Below are 17,733 nucleotides of genomic sequence, written 5' to 3' on the forward strand. Positions count from 1 at the left end.
TTTGATCTAGTAATAATGATCACGTCATATGCCTGAAAAACAGTCCCGAAAGGGGCTAGTAACTTTAGCTTCAAATTAATTCCAGAATTATTTTGTTAATATTTCATGAGTAATATAGTTAGCATTAGTACATAATAAACGTTTAGCTTGTTAAGAGGATATTTGATTAGTTTGATTAGATTGTTTTTATTCATTGTGTCATGCAGTGAGTGCCCAGCCCAGTAGTAGCAGAGGTATACTTAATCAAAATCCAATAATTACTCAGCAGCTAAGTTAGTAATAAATTATAGTAAACAGTATTAGCTTTTTATACATGTCCAGCTGTGTACATGCACGTGACTTGCAAAAGCTGTCCAAATGTTAATGCTTATTGATAAACAAAATGAAAATATTTTATGACACTAAGAAAACTACATTTTTCTATTGAGTCTTGATCTCTATCTGCGGCTCAGGAGTCACAACCTGACACAAAGCAAAGACCAACAACCAAACCAGCGAGCAAAGTTTTATAAAAGAGCACACAGAGAAATACTTTTCAATCTTTTTATTGAATATTAAGGTAAATATTTCACATTAATACAGGCTACATAAAGTAGAGCCACTATACGACATGAAATTTACTCTCATTTTAACCCTTTTTAGTATGTAAACAATTATACATGTATTTACCACTCTAAAAGGTTCTGATTTCTCTCTCTCTTTAGGTAATCATCATCTAGTTCTGGGCCGAGTTTAAATAGCTACGTCATGTTGAGCCCCCCCTGCAGCCCAAGAACGGTGTATGTGGGTTTAAGTCAAAATCGCTAAACTACGCAGAGAATGATCCTGTTGAACAGGTGATCACGCAGGTTTGTTTGCATCATCATCAGGACACTGAGAACAGCCCTCGCCAAATTCTTTATTTTTTATTTGAGATAGGCACATCAAAGAACGGTGTCAAGAGAACTTCCAATTCTTCAACCTCTGCTCTGCACTCTCTTGTCTCTACTAAAGTTAACATGTTGCAGTATTTTTTTCTTTGTCACATTGGTGTTATTCATCAGTTGGTAATTCGTGTTTGCGCTGTGGGTCATGCTGTGTGCGTTTGATTGCTGTCGACGCCGTCTAGTTGACGTGGTTCAGGTGCACATTGCCCACATGAGGCGCCCAGGTACCAGGCCACACCTGAGGGGGAGAGAGAGGCTTCGGTCAGAACTGCTGTGGAGAAAACTGAAATATGCCTAATGACAGAAATCAACACAAGCATGACAACGGTGGCCTAAACATTCAAGCATAGGGACTAGACAGGACCAGGCACGCTAAAAGGGGGACTTCACCTGCTGTGGGTCAGAATTATCTGCATTGTTTGGGACCACTTTGATAATGGGGCTCCATGCGGGGTCACCAGTGTGCAAGCCGTTGTACATCGGTCCCCCCGGCCCCTCTGCCATGGGAGGATGAGGGGGCAGCATGGTTCCTCCATACATCGACATGGGCATGCCCTGGGAGAGGGACATTGGTCATTGGTAACCTGTTTGCAAAGTGAGAGGAACAGGCTTCCTTTTTCTGCAGAGGTTTTGAATGTGTGTTAACGTTACCTTAGGGAAGTCCATGTAGCTGTTGGGCATGTGCTGGGGCTGCTGGTGGTAGTTGTTAGCAGGGTTTGCGATGCCCGTGTCATCCTGCTCCATGGGCTGGTGCTGAGAGAAGGCCGACTGCTCCGCCTGCAGCTGAGGATGCATCATGTGGCTGCTCATCAGGGGCTGGGACCAACCAGACATGGCCTCTGTCACACACAACACAAAAACACCAGAGGTTAACCAGACGTGGCCTCTGTCACAACACAAAAACACCAGAGGTTAGCCTCATCAACGGATGCCACTTACCAGTCACAGCCAAATATGATGTAAATATGCGATTGTGGTGCCACTAATGACAAGCCAAACACACGATTGAATTTTCCCTGTTCCCACTTGTGTCTTAAAAATCGGTAGGCCCTTACCAGACGCACTGCCGACACCAAACGACCAAATGCCGCCCTGTCCGACAGATGCCGTGTAGCTGGTGGTGAGGAGAGACGGGTTGACCGAACCCGTCTGCCTGATCCTGGCCAGTCGCTCTGTGCCGATGGGCTGGGGAACCTTCCGGTCCTGCTGTGAGGAGCTGCCAGGCTTGGGCTGGGGTGGAGGGGCCACAGCCGAGGCAGAGTGGGCAGAGGAGGACACCGTAGAAGGAGGCGGTACAGGAGACTCACCTGGGAGAGAAGGGAGGTGGGAGAACAGAGTTAGAGGGGTGGATTCACACTAAATCCGGCCATGTGGGGGGAAACGCCAGTCACATCATCAGTGATTTATGACATCAGTGATGACATCATCAGTGGGACAAAAATGGAAAAGGAGAACAAACAGACAGAGAACAGAGCCCACATTGCCAAATTTATATATAATAATAATATATATAGATAGATGGATAACCTGTCTAGTCGGAAATGTGTGTTAACGCGTGCTTTTAAAGATGAAAAATGACAACACAAAATAAACCGATAAGTGTGTGTCTGGCACCTGATGTGGAGGCACTCCATGGGTGAGGGGAGAAGTGCTGTCTGCTGAACGAGGGCGCGCCGTGCAGGTACACAGGACTGCCAGAGATATTGGTGGCATAACTGGTCAAAGCTGCAGGTGCAGAAAAGAGAGAGTTCACCATAAAGCACAAGCAGATGCACCTCAAAACGTTACCTTGTTTTTGATTGTTGACTGTAGCCTGAATGCTTCGGTTCACTGAACTGCCCACTTGTCGGCTTATTCATTAGTACAGATTTATCTACAAGGCCATTCTGGGCCAGCTTCCTAACTATTTGTACTCTTTTCGCTTCAATAAAATATTTACTACACAAAGAAAAAATGAAATAACTTTTTTGCTGCCACAGGAATATTGTCTGATCCCTAGGGTCAGAACTAAATTATTCATAGAAAATAGAAAGAGTTGGTGTCTCTTGGTGAGTTTAAATAATGAAAAGGCCTTGTTTCTTGTTTCTTCACTTCACTTAGTCAAAATTTTAATAAATTGTGTTTGGCTCTGAGAACCCGCCGGTTCGATACTGGACTACTGGAGCGCTTACAACAAATAGTAGACTTTGTTTTATTATATTTTGTTTTATAACTATGACTATATTCTGCATACACAGTTATCTGTTCTCAGTCTGCAACTTGTATGTTTGTCTTGCTGTTTATATGCTGCTATTTTGGCCAGATTGTCCTTGAAAAAACAGACTCTTAATCTCAGTGGGATTAACCTGGTTAAGTAAAGGTTACATGATGACAAGATCAGGTATGAACGGAAATGGAACCCGAGTCGTACCGATAGGGCTGTTGACCATCCTCTGGGAGGCAGAGCGATATCCAGGGGCTTTGGAGCTGTCTGGGGGAGGAGGGGGCATCATATTCTCCATCTGGGCCATGTAGGCTGGTTGTGGGGCCGAGTAGGTCTGCTCTGGAGGTGAGCGAGTAGGCAGATGGCATGCGCCCCACACCTGGTTGTTCCCCACCTGGAAGGCAAGCACAATTGATACAACCAAAAATGACGATTAGATGGCGCAAAATTGTATATGTTAAACGTAACATCCTTACTACATGCTTAGGGTTACGATTAGTAACGGTAAAGTAACAACAAAATTGTGAGTGTAACATGACCCCAGACCCTTTGCACGCTTTGTCTTGATTACTTTTGTTAATCCATTGAACCTTATTCCACTCTGTCAGCCCAATGCCTAAATTGTCTAAAATGTCAAAAGGCATGTTCATACTATATATATTTGTACAGGGTACCTGAACTCACCTGGCTATTGTTGTCAAAGAAGCTGCTGAAATTGAAGAAGTTGTGGGGCATTTGCTGAGGCTTGGCCGCACTGGGCACATGCTGCATCTGGGAACCGTTGATCATCCCCATGTTAGAGGCGACCTGGAGAGAGCCAGGAGCCTGGGCCTGGGGAGGCAGAGTGGTGGGCTGGGATGCCTGGGGTTGGGTCTGTTTCAGGGGTTCTTGTTGAGCATTGAGGGGCACAAACACAGATTGCTGCTGCTGCTCAAGAAGGGAATAGTAAGGCCCTGGAGGCGGCTGGGTACGTTGGGAGATTCGGAGTACCGGGGCAGAGACGTGGGGCGCGGTGTTGTTGGGGTGTGCGACACTGTGTGAGGGAACGGGAGCGGGCGCTGGGTGGGAGCTCGGCTGCGGGTTGTGATGGGGCGGCGGGGCCTCTGTGGAGGATCCAGAGGAGGGAGGGGCAGGTAACTGCTGTCGGGGCTCTGGCTTGGGGGGTAGCGCCATGGCAGGGGCGGTGAAACCCACAGAGCTGATGCTCTCACTGACAGAAACAGACTGGCTCTCTAGAGGCAGAGAGGCCTTGTCTTTCCCAGGAGGTGCGGGGGCGCTGGGCTCTGTTTTGGGAGGCTGGATGAGGGTCTGCGTGACGGGTCCGACTGGGTGCTGAGGGGCATTCGGGGTAATTGTAGCCGTACTGTGGTGGGCAGGAGACCCTGTGCCTCGCACTGCAGTGCTGCCACTAGGAGCGGTGGCAGTGATCGACACGGGGGTGAGCCCGGCAGTCTTGGGGTCGGGGGCGAAGAGCTGTTTCCTGACAGAGGAAGGGGTGGGCGCGCTGGGCTGGGGATTGTAGGGGGTGGGATTAGAGGTATGAGACGAGCCTGCGGCTGTCGACGTGTGAGTGTTGGGAGCGCTGGAGCTAGTGACTGGCGCTCCTGAGCTGTGCTCGCTCTGGGTGGAGTTGGATCGGGCCTGGCCTCCACTACCGGTGCTCCCGCCGTTGTGCTTGGGGGAGCTGTTGGCGCTGCCGGGACTCACGGGCCGCACGGGGAAGGGCCCCCAGGTGCTGGCGGCGGGAAAGGAGGTGCCGCCAAACTGGGCCATGGGCAGACGAGGGTGTCTGATCTGGTGCATGGTCTGAGCAGCCAGCAGAGCCAGCTGGGGATGGGCGTACGCGAGGGGCAGAGACACGGGGAAGGGTTGTCTCACGCCTGACGACAGCCCCTTGCCCATCTTGCCGGCCTGAGAGGAGGATGAAGATGAAGATGAGGAGGACTGGAAGGAGACCCCGGTGGAGGTGACCAACGAGCTCAGGGACTTGGGCCCCGCGGTTGAGCCACCGGTGGCTCCTGTGGCGCTGGGGAAGACGGCCGAGCTCGTCTTAGAGCCGGGGGCTCGGATGTGGTTTCGGGGGATCAGATCCTCAAGCTCTTTGGCTGGGTCTTGGATCAGAGCGTTGATCAGCTGGACTGCATGCCTTGTAGACTCTGTGCCTCCTCTGAAACAACAAGGGCACACAATCACTAGACTATCTATGCAATGTGGATGCGTAAACATCTCAAAAGCACACTATGATAAACCAAATGTAAGTGATTCAGGCCTGAATATGTTTGAGAGACCAAACTGATGCCACTTTCTCCCCTCGTTCTTCTTTTAATTATGTTTTAGAAGAAATAATCTAATGAAGGTATGTGTACCGAAAGTTATTCTTTTGTTGATTAAACTTAATTGCTGGGCACAAAATAGTAAAATAGTGATTCCGAAAATATTAAATATAGCCCAATTGATTATCATGGTTTTATCAACACGTCACAAAGGATAGTTTGACAAAATGACCCTCCCTTCATCATGTTCTACTCTGAACCAGGACCAAATCACAGCATTCTTCTCGGTTTGCACTGTGTTCACCTCTATGCTGTCCCCCCTACTTCAAATAAAGTGTCAGATTGGAAAATAATTTATACAGGGTACTTGTGGCATGGTTTTATATATATATATATATAAATAAAAAAATCTTGGTATTTATTGCATTGTGGGATTGGCCAGTAGCAATGGGAGGGAGGCTGACATGCTTGATTCATGTGACCAATGGAGTTGCACTCTTAACTGCAGTGGTGTTTATTGTCCAGCAGAGGGCTTGCTACTAGTCTAGTTAGTACATTACCTTATAGTGATCATCCTCTCCCCGTTCTTGTCCTTCTGTTTGTCCACGTCGATGTGAGCTCCTGTCACGTCCTGGATGGCTGTGATGTTGCAGCCGCCTCGGCCCATGATCCGAGACACCACCGATGCTGGCACAGACAGCTTCTTGGATCTTGAAAAGGAACAGTGGCAGGTTTGACTGCGTTAATACTGGCTAAAGGCAGTGGTGTAGTGGTGCCTGGAGAAGTGGGTATACTCTTAATTTACCCCCCCCCCCTTTTTTTATAAGCGGCCTGTCCAGCAAAGGATAAACACCCTGTGTTATAAACAGTGACTACTCTTGCATCTTTAGTTCGCCCAAAAATGGGCCAGTAGCATTTATACATCGTCACTACCGCCTACTGCTTGACTTGAAGGAGTAAGGCTCATTACACCTAACTGTCCTGGAGGGGTGTTGACATTTTCAGATAACCACACAGCTCTGACATAGCTCCTTAACACAAGGATGCCAGTTAAGAGATGGGCATCACTTTTATGGCATCAACATCATCATCCCAAAAGCAGGAACACACTTATTTAGCCTTATTTATTTGTACACATTTTGTCACCTGAACACTGCTGGTCTGTCTCCTCTAACATGTGACCCCCGCATCCTTTTGGCTCTGTTAAACAGATCAGTGCATGTACTGTATTCAGGAGTTACAGGACTGATGGCTGTCTATATGACACTTTTTAAATGACTATATTCAGTTTAACTCAAATATAATATATGATAGACTGCACTACCCACAAGTCAGCTTCGCGCTGGGTCTGGAAGTCAATGGGATTTTGGAATGAGTTTTTGGTTAGATGCCTGAAATGAGGTCTGTGGTTAACACAAGTTTATAATACCGATAGTGATCGCCAGAAATTATGATAGCCAGAAAACGCTTCAAAAATCGTAAAAATTGTGTTAATTTGTGAAGATTATCTTGCTAAACACAAGATTCAGGTTTAATAAACCGTTGTTATCAGGCATCTCACCAAAAACACATTTAAAAAAGCCATTGACTGCCCAGTCTCGACGCCAGACCCATGAGAGTTCTTACGCTGATACACTACTGTACGTTACTGCATGCTGCAGAGCTCTCTCTGGGTCTGGGACGCTTTCCCCCCAGCCGGCTGGTAATGGAAGGGAACCGTTCACTTGGCCAGTCATATGCCAGGGATGGATACGGTCCTGCCCAATCAGTAACGACTTTGCGATCAGACAACACGGGAGGCGCAGCCCATTTTTCGAACCACTCTCTCATTGGTGCTACGACCTGTCACTCATTCAATTTCACCCCCCTAGACGCGCGCCCACCAAACCCCAGCAGTGGCTGTGAAGTGGTACAGACTCATTTATGTAGTATGCGGAGCGCAGCGATTCAACGTAGTAGTCGAGTCTGGGGAGAGACTATTGACTTCCAGACATGGGAACCAGGTGATGCTGACTTCTGGGGTTTTAGGACTCATTCTTGTGAGGAGGTACGGTGGTGCAGTGGTAAGCACTATCGCCTCACAGCTCGAAGGTCGTGGGTTCGATTCCCACCTGGGCCAATGTGAACGCTGAAGGAATGTGTGCCCGTCCGCATGTCCTCGAGTGCCCACCACCCGGGTGGGGTCGGCAAAATGGCCTTTCTGTGTGGAGTTTGCATGTTCTCCCCGTGCCTCCCGGGGGTCTCCTTCATATAGGAACCCCCTTCACAAAAACATGCAACATCCTGGTTGCTTATATGGTTCCTCCTCTGATCGTTAAGGGCGCCTGTTCAGAGGGAGGGGAACTGGTTGGAATAGCGTGAACCTCCCACGTGCTATGTCCTACCGGGGGAGCTTCCTCGGGCAGGTGAAAAGATGCGGCTGACTTGACTGCCCATGTCTCGGAGGATGCATGGAATCAGTCTCGGCTCTCCCCAGATCGGCAGAGGATGGAGTAGCAACCAGGATTGAGTAATTCAAATGAGCACTAAACGGGGGATAAAAATGGGATAAAAAAATCGGGAAAAAAAAACATTAAAAAAAAAAAAAAAAAAAAAAGGACTCATTCTTGTGGCACTCTTGATAGCTACATAGCCTATTCGTTCACTCTTGATAGCTACATAGTAGGGATGTTCATCAATTATCGAAAATCGATAATTGATCGTTAAGGATTGGAATCGATCCTGTGGCATTTGGATCGATTTTTTAATTATTAAAAAAAAAAAAAAAATTTTTTTTTTTTTTTTTTTTTGGACTAGGTTTGGGTGGAATTCGTTCCTCCTCGCCCCACTCCATTGCACAGCCGACTAACGTGAGGTGGAGCTTCATATAGTCTCTAGTTTTCTGGCTGGGCACGGGCCTTTGTGCCAACAAAACTGTTTTAAACATGGGAAATTCACACCGGCATGCGCCGGGGACAGCAGTGTTGGAGAGGAGACACATTGAAATAAAGAGCTCATTGAGGAGAACACGTTGTCTTTCGTATTTTCTGCCATAGGCATTCATTTTGTAAAAAAAAAAAAAATGAAAATATTGAAAATATTGAAAATTTTCTAAGTATTAATATGATCGATAATCGATAATTGATCGTTAATTTTCACCAATTATCGATTTTGGAAATTTTTCAAAATGAACATCCCTACTACATAGCCTATTCGTTCACTCTTGATAGCTACATAGCCTATTCGTTCACTCTTGATAGCTACATAGCCTATTCGTTCACCCTCCTTGCCCTGCCAATCAGAGGGGATTTAGAATGACGACTGAAAAATAAGTAGGTATACCTACTATAGTAGCCTGTCTTACACCACTGGCTAAAGCCAAGGTAACCCTGTTTGGGATTTACACGCGTTGATGCATATATATATCCATACAAAATACAAGGCAGATTTGTATGCACACAAAAAACAGAACAGATATTGTCTTTCTTGCGAACGTGGGCACATATAGTGAAACTTCGCTATGTACACATAAACCCAGTCAAATGGTTATGAAGTGAAACAATATGATGAAGTGAGATACTGACCTTCGGACCACCTCCTTCCATCCCTCCTCTCTCTTCTGGCCCCTCTTGGGGCTGGTGAGGCTGAGCTTACTGTTGGGCGAGGTGATGGGCAGAGACATGGTCTTGAATGGAGAGGGCAGGGAGCTGCTGGGGGTCGAGTCGCTCGTGTCTGGAGCTCTGTGGGAGGAAGACAAAATGGGCAAAGTTCACATTCGGCTGTTCCCAGAACGACGAACAATAATCTGCTACTGGTTCATCTTGGTTGACAACTGATGAAACAGTTTCTCCACTGTAGTTTAACAAAAAGACCCATAAAGAGGCATTTTAGAACTCATTGTTCCATGTGGGCGAGTAAGCTGCACACACTTGGCTGTGCAATGCAGGTCAAGATGAGAAATGGGTTCTGCCAAAATCGGGGGGACTCACTTTTGCGTTGGTTTTGAGATGGAGACCGTGACCTTGTGGTCCACCTTGCCGTCACTCTGCAGCTGGGGGCAGTGTCTCTTCTCCGGGCCGGGGAGGAGGGCATGCGAGAGGGCTGCTCCTGAGGGGGCGGAGCATGAGGACGAGGAGGAAGAGGAGGAGTAGGAGGAGGCGGACGAGGTGAGGTCAGGGAGGTAGTTGAGCTCCTGACTCTTGCCCCCGCTGCTGCTGCTCTCGCTGGCACAGTCGGTGCTGTCCAACGGGTCGGAGTCGCTGTTGCCGCCAGTCGCTCCCCCGCCGCCGCCCCGGGGCTCGCCGTGGATCTTGTTCTTGTCAGCCTTGTGCTGTGCTAGCGCCACCTAGAGGTAAGGGGCACAGATGTCATCATATTTGTGGTATTCCATACAAATGAAAAAAAAGGTACTTCCAAGTCTGAATATGAGAAGCAAATTTGCAAGATGATGTAGCAGCAAGAAGAGACTTTAGTCACTGCTTTCCGTGGAAGAGTTCATGATTACCTGTGGATCCTGTAATATGATGGGTTCGTTGGGTGAGTCCTTGGTCTTGTTCTTCTTGCTCTTACGGTTGGTGCTGGGGGTGGTGGCCACGCTAGCTCGCTTCTTACCAAAGGCGGTACTGAAGGTGGCGGAGGTGGCAGAAATACCAATGGTGGTGGTGGTGGTTGCACTCGGAGGCTCAATGGGAACGTCCGTTTCTAAGGGAAAAGCATCAAATTGAGACGGGAAAGGTGCTATTCCACTTTATTCAGTACATTGACCCCAAGTCTCACATTTTGATGTTTCTAAGCAAGTCATATAAAAGGATCGATCTTGTGGATGTTCAACACTAACCATCAGCTGAGTCCTCCTTCTGCTCCTGCATCTCAAAGTACTCCTCCTTGGTTTTCTGCTCCTCCTCTTCCTCCAGCTTCCTCTTCTGCTCCTCCTTCTTCTTCTTGCGTTTCTCCTTGCGCTTCTCACGCTTGACGGCCAGGGCCTGCTTCTTGCTCTCCTCTCTGGACTGTAGATTGAACACATGACAGAGCCATGTGAAAAAACATTCAATCCAATCCACTTTATTTATAAAGGCCTAAACATGGTCGTCCGTCCACCTCGAATAGACCCTTCTCACGGGGGCCATTTTGTGTCGAGAAGCCAGGGTAAACACAGGTGCAAGCAAAACACTAATGAGGGTTTCCAACTTCCATGATTGGGATTTGGAAACCCTCATTAGTGTTTTGCTTGCACCTGTGTTTACCCTGGCTTCTCGACACAAAATGGCCCCCGTGAGAAGGGTCTATTGGAGCCGTCTCGCCGTCTGGCGGCGCCAGCGAGCCCTACATGCTCGGACGCCACTACACCCCCCCTCCCTCCTCCTGTGGAAGCTCCGTGTGAAAATGGCGGAGATTGTGTGCCAGGCAGTCTGAATGAAATTGAATGTAACGTTCCCAATTCTATGTATTAAATTCTAAAAAACGACCCTCAACATTTGGGAAGGCTAAGCCACACAACTAGTTCGTTATAATCTAACGTCATGCTTTGAAAGGCGACTTTACGACGAAGAGCCAAGGCAACGGCCAGTCACAACTCTCCTGCAGCTGACGTCACGCACGTATCGTCGCCGTGAAGTCACATTTTCGAGCAGCCCCCCCGTCAGCCGACGGCGCCCCCTCCCCGTAGCACGGCGCTCCACCCGCCGTCATACGGGGAGGGCGGGGCGAGGCTCTGACGGACGACCATGTTTAGGCCTTAAAGCACTTTTTTTTTAAACTAGGGATCTCGCGCGCTCAATTCCTAGCTCGCCCGTCCTGCAGCTCGCATTCGCAGCTCGGCCGCAGCACGCATGACATCACTGATGTCATCAGTGGGATTTATGACATCACTGATGATGTCACAGTGGGATTTATGACATCACTGATGATGTCAGTGGGATTTATGACATCACTGGGATTTATGACATCACTGATGATGTCACAGTGGGATTTAGGACGTCATTTATGACATCACAGTGGGACAGAGAAACAGACCGAGCCCCAGCTCCCATTATATACTGATGATGATGATAATGATGATGCTCAGATTTCAGATTCTATCCGGGCAGGTTGGGGTTTGAATTGAATTGAACATTCAGCTGAAACTCGAACATTGAAATTCATTGACAGCCTTATTCAGCATGCCATGCCTTCCAGAGCACAGCCACTTTACCTTCTCTAGGTCCAGCTCCTTGAGGAGGATGCTAGCGTTCTTGTTGGCCTCAGCGGCCTGCTGGTCTTTGGCTTTGACAATGGTCTCCATGCACTGGTGGCACTTCTTCAACAGCTCCTGAAACAACAGGGAACCAACAGCTGGTGTTATTAGGGCATTCACAACTACTGCATCTTAGTACTCATCGACTAGTCACAGGACTCGGAGCTATATCATTTCTTTTCACACAATAAAAATGATGATCAGTTCTCTTCAAAAAGTCCTCAAAAACAGGGTTAACTAATATAGGCGGGACCAACCTGGAGTTATGTGAAATAGAGTCTTCGGCTGGCTCTGAGAGGCTGTTTGCAAATAAACCACTAAACTCCAGCAACTTGTCTGAGCCGGAGATACCGACTGTTTGACTGCAGTAATAACAGATGGGAGTCTTTACGTCTCTAAATAAATACCTTAAATTCTGTTTACTTAACATGGCATAATGTAGAAAATGATTGTTCAAACCAATCTATGTTCAATTTATTTATATTGTTTATCCCTAACACCAACGATTAGGCAGGCGACTATGATGCACAGTGTCGACTAGTGGCTTTGATAGTCGGCTAGTCTGTGAAACCCCCTAGGTGTTATATATAAATAGCTCTAGCAAAAAGTAGCCAATATTTTAGCATCAGTAAATAGACTAATGACTAGTGAGCCAAGTCCTACCTTGTCAGCGATGGTGGCAATATATCTCATGCACTCGATGTCTGATGGGAATTGGTTGACCTCCTTCACAAGGTACTGCACCACCTTCACATGACCCTAAAACCATTAAAAGTACCATGGTTAGACACCTGAGGTTGACCAAAGTGTGGTAACATTACAAGCCACAACACTCTCAGAAAATGACAGTCAACTCCGCACCTTGCGAAAGGCAGCCATGAGTGGGGTGATCTTGCGGTTGTCGGCTGCATCCACATCAGCACTAGCGTGCACCAAGAGCTGGACCACATCAAAATGGCCACCGTTGGCCGCCAGCCAGAGAGGCGTGTTCCCTTTCTTGTTGCGCACATCGATGTGAGCACCCCTGGAAAGACAGAATCAGTAAGGAATGGTGAAAACAAAAAAGCACTGCAGCTAATCCACTCACGAGGAGAGCTCTTGGTTTACGTCGGGACAGACAATGAGGCGAGGCGCTTTGAAACTGGAGAGGATAATTGCATTATAGGAAAAGTAGCGGTGGCGTACAGAAGCAGCGAGCGCACAGCTTTCACCTGTTGATCAGCAGCTCACAGAACTTGTAGTGGCCTTTGTCGGCGGCGATGGTGAGGGCAGTGTCTCGAGACGACGGGACAGGAGGGGCGTTGACGTCTGCGCCTTTATCCAGCAGCACTCGGCCCACCTCTGCGTAGCCCCCCGACGCTGCCTCCATTAGCGGAGTCAGACCAGTCTGCGGGGCGCGGAGTGAGGAAGCAGTTAGCAATATGGCTAATACAGCACCAATAACAAAGGACCAGTGGCTGGATCACATGCAGTATGTGGTATACAGCAGTGGTTCTCAAATGGGGGTCCGGGGACCCCCAGGGGTCCGTGGCACTTTGCCAGGGGGTCCACAAAATGTTTTCAGGAAAATACAAATTTTAACTTTTTTTTTTTTTACAAAAGCTTCATAGTTCAATGGAAATATTTTATGCTTTAAATCTAAAATGGTTCAAGGATTACATTCTAATCTAACAAACCTATCAATTTAAAAGTCAAGCACATTACAGTGGAAACAATTAAGCTTAGCCCAAAATCACAAATCAGGATAAGGGGGTCCCCGGTATATTTTCTATCTTGTAAGGGGTCCTTGGCTGAAAAACATTTGAGAACCTCAATATTCTATTGAGGTTTTCCACAAATATTCGAATGTCTGCTGTGATGTCTAATCCTTATAGTCAATGGATTCATTCCTTATATATCCATGAATGAATCGGCCTGTGGGACATGAGGAGTGATGATTAGTTGGGGTTAGGTTCATTCTAGCAATATATATATTTCAGCACTATGAATGAATATCAGAAGACAGCCCTACTCCTAACTATATTAAATATCTGTCGGTATTGGTGAATGTGTGACCCAGACTCCCACTCTTTCTTATAGATTTGGGGGGGCAATTTTGGTTCCGTTTTTATTTAATGATGAATATTCATTGTATTTACATTTTTCTAGTTGTGTGGGCGCCCCCTGCAGCTAAGAAAATGCAAAGGGGATACTGCAAAAAGAATCATGAAAGTATCACATTCATCATGTGGAAAAGGGGCTTTCAGGTGACAGAACACACTCTGGTGCCCATAATGAAGGTCCTCGGCTGTTGGGCACCGAAACCCAACAGCTTAGTTGTGTTTCTAAATGTACAACGTAGAACTGAATAGACTTGGTCAATTACTGCCCTGTTTTTGACGAGAGACTGATCATTGCATCACGGATAGCTGCAGCACGTGTGCGCTAGCTAAAATACTGGTGGTCAGTTACGGATACACACTCTTTGATGCAGTTTACATTTTTTTTTGCTTTTGAATAAGTGACATGAAATCATACATATTTGAGAACACAAAAACTTTTTTTTAAAATATCAAAGCATGTTTGTGTCTGGATTTAGCCTGGAATGATCTTTTCAGGCATCTCTCCTTTTCTTGCCTGGTTGTTATGGACTTATATTTAGCAATTATCTACACAGAGCCGATTCTGTGGATCTCCATGATGGCGCCAGCCGACGGTGCTCGGAGAATTATGACACCGCTATTAAAGCCTCTAAATTAAGTATGCGAGCCTCAGCGAATATGTCACTCAGGTCTGAGCATCTGACCTCACCTTTGCACGGTGCTCCACGTTGGCCTTGCGATCCAGCAGCAGACTGACAACCTCTGCCCGGCCCTGGAAGCAGGCCAGGGTCAGAGCCGTGTTGCGGTTGGTCTCAATTTGGGCGTTGATGTCCGAGCCCATGTCGAGCAGCAGCTTCACTGCTGGTACGTGACCGTTCATCGCTGCCAGCATCAGAGGAGAGATGCCCAGCTTACTGCCAGTCCTGATCAATCAAAACAAAACAAAACGTTTCACCGTTAGGGAATGGAGACAAAGTAGAATGGATTGGGCAATATGGAGGGAGACAAATCGGTGGAAGTGAAAATGATCACCAAAATATCTAAAATATGCTAGTAGGCTTGCACAATTATGGTGAAAATGTTTATCTCGGTTATTTTGGCTAAACCTAGTTAGCACAATCATTACTAATCACTAACATAATTTCATTGCACTTTTGCACCTTAATCTACTGTATATTTTAGATTTTCTTTTCTTTTATTTAATCAAAATAGCAGAGCTAAAATGTTTTGGTTCCACTCTTTGACCTTACTCTTATTGCTGATATTTACATATCTCAAATAATCACAACTTTGGCAAACAGCGTTACGAATGTGTGCTTGTTTGTTGTCATCTGGTTCAAAACCAAAGTAAATCCAAATGACATTTATTATATTTATCCTTTATTTATCCAGGAAGGTCCCATTGAGATACAATATCTCTTCTTCCATGGAGTCCTGGTCAAGAAAACGGCACATGAAGATCCAATTTTAGGAACTAAAACAAAGCTTTGGCATTTTCAGACTCAGGAGAGGGATTTTCCTCGGACACTGGACGTGTCTATTCTTTTCCACTTTGCATTGATAAATGTTTCCAAAGATGTAAGGTTTCCATCTTTCCCATTAGGCCTGCCTGCTTCTCGTTCAAAGGTTGTGATTGGTCACACTTAAACAGAAGCACTCGATATACCACACAGGACTTTTGAAAAACAAACGTCAATATGCCAAATTACACAATTATCAATAGATGATTATCTACAATTACCTGTGCAGCCGATTGTAGTATAATCCATGAAATATTTTATAAACACCCCTATTGGCGAGTTACAATATTTGTTTCAGCAAATAAAACGAGGAAAATTGGCAAAGGCCCCCTCCCCCAGCTTTCCCAAAAATCATCTCACTACCAAATGAGGAATATGGTGAATTGTCCCACCGATACAAAGTGGTGAAATGATGTATATGTGGGTGTTGCTCCTAACCTGGAGTTGATCTCAGCCCCAGCATTGAGGAGGATCTTAATGATGTTGACGTAACCCCCGGAGGCAGCCAGGCTGAGAGGTGTGTAGTCCGATACATTACGGTGTTCCTTATTGGCTCCCCGTAGCAGCAGCAACTCCACCACCTGACCAACACAACGGACACGGTTACACCTACGTAGTAGTTAGCATAGGGAAAGTGTTTCCCCCAAATGTCTTGAGTATTGTCTGGGTGAAGGATAAGTGGGGACGGTGACTCAGGGGGGGGGAGTGAATATTATGTTTACCTCCTGGCGTCCTCCAGAGCAGGCCAGGGAGAGGGGCGTGTCTTTGGTTCTCTCCGACTGAGCCTCAATGTCGCCCCCTTTGTCCAGGAGGACTTCCACCACTCCCACGTGGCCCGCAGTGGCAGCCAGGATCAGAGGGGTGAAACCTGTGGAGAGCAGGAGAGGGACATGGGTTTATAATGAGTTACCTGGATTATAAAACATCTACTTGCAGATGCAAATCTCACCCTTTCTCCACTGTTCACAAACATACTGCCTTTGCTCCATACCTTTTTTGTCCCGGTGCTCAATGTTGGCTCCCCGTGCGATGAGGACAGACACCAGCTCCTCGTGCCCTCCTGCACAAGCCAGCGTCAACGCAGTGTCATGATTGCTCTCCGTCTGCAGGGAAAACAATATCTCTCAATAGGGTCGAGGTCTTTGTGTGCATGCGTGTGTATTCACTTGCACTTTGGTCAGTTTTGGAGGATTTTGAGTCATCGTCTCAGTTGACAGTGTTTCTTACATGTGCATCAATGTCAACGGAGGGGTAGAGGGGCAGTACAGAGGGGGGCGAGGCGATGTTAGCGGGCGTCTGTGAGGGCGGCTGGGACAGGGGTGTGGGTGAGGTTGTAGTGTTCAGCATGGGCACGCGGCTGCTCACAGCTGCAACACAAGAGAGACACAGAGAAGCGGTTCATATCACTTCAGAGAGAACCCTTCCTGTGAGTTTCCACTTCATCAATAGAACTCAAGACTTTCAAGCAGACTGTTAACATAGATGTCCACTCACCTGCCATGATGTCGTCCAGCGTGTCCGTGAGCGTCTGTGCAGGTGTAGCCACCATGAGCCCATCGGGCGGCTGCTGAGCCAGCATACCTGGGCCTAACCCGGCCAACTGTTGACCCTGGCCCTGCGGCTGCTGCCCCAGCATCTGCTGCCCCACCAGCACCCTCTGCAGCTCTGGGCTGGTACTTCCCGGGTAGTCTGCAGGGTTGTACTCTGGCAGGGGCTGGATGGGAACGAAGGTGGCCTGAAGAGGCGGTGGAGGGGGCTGAGGCTGGGCCTGGGGCGAAGGGGGCAGAGGAGGCTGCTGTAGGGGCTGCTGCCCATCCCTGTAGAGGATGGTTCCCACCTGGGGCAGCTTGGGATAGTCGTCATCTTCTCCGTCTGCCTCATCATCCTCCGAACCATCCTCATCCTCATCGTCATCTTCATCCTCCTAAACATTTTATAAATCAGATACAACTTAAGTCAATAAAGGCAGTTTTCAAGTTATTGCATTCAAGTCATTGCAGACATTTCAAATACCAAAGATAAAAAGTACTGAGTTTCACCTCTTCCCCTTCCTCTCCTGTCTGCTCCTCATGCTCCCCATCTCTGTTGGCCTCTTCGTCTGTGTCGGAGCCGGTGTGTGTGGACCCTGGTATGGTGGTCAGGGCCCCCGGGCCAGGCGAGGCCCTGCCCGGCCCCGGGCCCGGGCCCTGGCTTTGCCCGGCCTCTTGCTCCTCCTTTAAACCCTTTGCCTCCATGTACTCTTTGGTGAACTGCTGCTGTGTCTTCAGCTGCAGCTGGCGCTCCACCTTCTGCAGCTCTTTCAGGATCTTCTTCTTCTTCTGCACCTATGAGGGCGACAGTCAAATACATCTGCTTGTCTGTCTGACCAACTTAACTGTGGAAGCAGCGCTATAGACGGTTTAAACTCGACAACATAAACATTCTAAATTGCCCCTAGCTAACTTCCTGTTGCGGTGTATACCGTTTAAGAGGCTAATACAATAGCGTGCAGGAAAAACGCTAGGCTTCAAACTGTTCCT

At 47.5% G+C, this 17,733-nt stretch overlaps 1 protein-coding gene across 4 annotated transcripts in view; it reads right to left on the reverse strand.

Annotated features, from left to right (window-relative positions):
- Window positions 1–529: 529 nt before the first annotated feature.
- ankhd1 (ankyrin repeat and KH domain containing 1) overlaps window positions 530–17,733 on the reverse strand; it is a 39,112-nt gene continuing 21,908 nt past the window's right edge. For all 4 annotated transcript variants that reach the window (XM_083652120.1, XM_083652119.1, XM_083652118.1 and 1 more), the window contains exons 17-39: window positions 17,254–17,538; window positions 16,709–17,138; window positions 16,442–16,581; window positions 16,206–16,317; window positions 15,937–16,082; window positions 15,653–15,795; window positions 14,404–14,617; window positions 12,825–13,000; window positions 12,475–12,637; window positions 12,277–12,372; window positions 11,572–11,688; window positions 10,219–10,387; window positions 9,886–10,082; window positions 9,371–9,726; window positions 8,966–9,121; window positions 5,963–6,112; window positions 3,814–5,296; window positions 3,337–3,523; window positions 2,541–2,651; window positions 1,982–2,233; window positions 1,578–1,765; window positions 1,317–1,481; window positions 530–1,164 (exon numbers count right to left, since the gene is read on the reverse strand). In XM_083652120.1, the coding sequence (XP_083508246.1) occupies window positions 1,105–1,164; window positions 1,317–1,481; window positions 1,578–1,765; window positions 1,982–2,233; window positions 2,541–2,651; window positions 3,337–3,523; window positions 3,814–5,296; window positions 5,963–6,112; window positions 8,966–9,121; window positions 9,371–9,726; window positions 9,886–10,082; window positions 10,219–10,387; window positions 11,572–11,688; window positions 12,277–12,372; window positions 12,475–12,637; window positions 12,825–13,000; window positions 14,404–14,617; window positions 15,653–15,795; window positions 15,937–16,082; window positions 16,206–16,317; window positions 16,442–16,581; window positions 16,709–17,138; window positions 17,254–17,538 (5,496 nt within the window). In that variant the 3' untranslated portion in view covers window positions 530–1,104. The remainder of the gene's footprint in view (window positions 1,165–1,316; window positions 1,482–1,577; window positions 1,766–1,981; window positions 2,234–2,540; window positions 2,652–3,336; window positions 3,524–3,813; window positions 5,297–5,962; window positions 6,113–8,965; window positions 9,122–9,370; window positions 9,727–9,885; window positions 10,083–10,218; window positions 10,388–11,571; window positions 11,689–12,276; window positions 12,373–12,474; window positions 12,638–12,824; window positions 13,001–14,403; window positions 14,618–15,652; window positions 15,796–15,936; window positions 16,083–16,205; window positions 16,318–16,441; window positions 16,582–16,708; window positions 17,139–17,253; window positions 17,539–17,733) is intronic.

Source organism: Poromitra crassiceps (genome assembly GCF_964638095.1).
Source record: "Poromitra crassiceps genome assembly, chromosome: 15".
NCBI classification, from domain to species: domain Eukaryota; kingdom Metazoa; phylum Chordata; class Actinopteri; order Beryciformes; family Melamphaidae; genus Poromitra; species Poromitra crassiceps.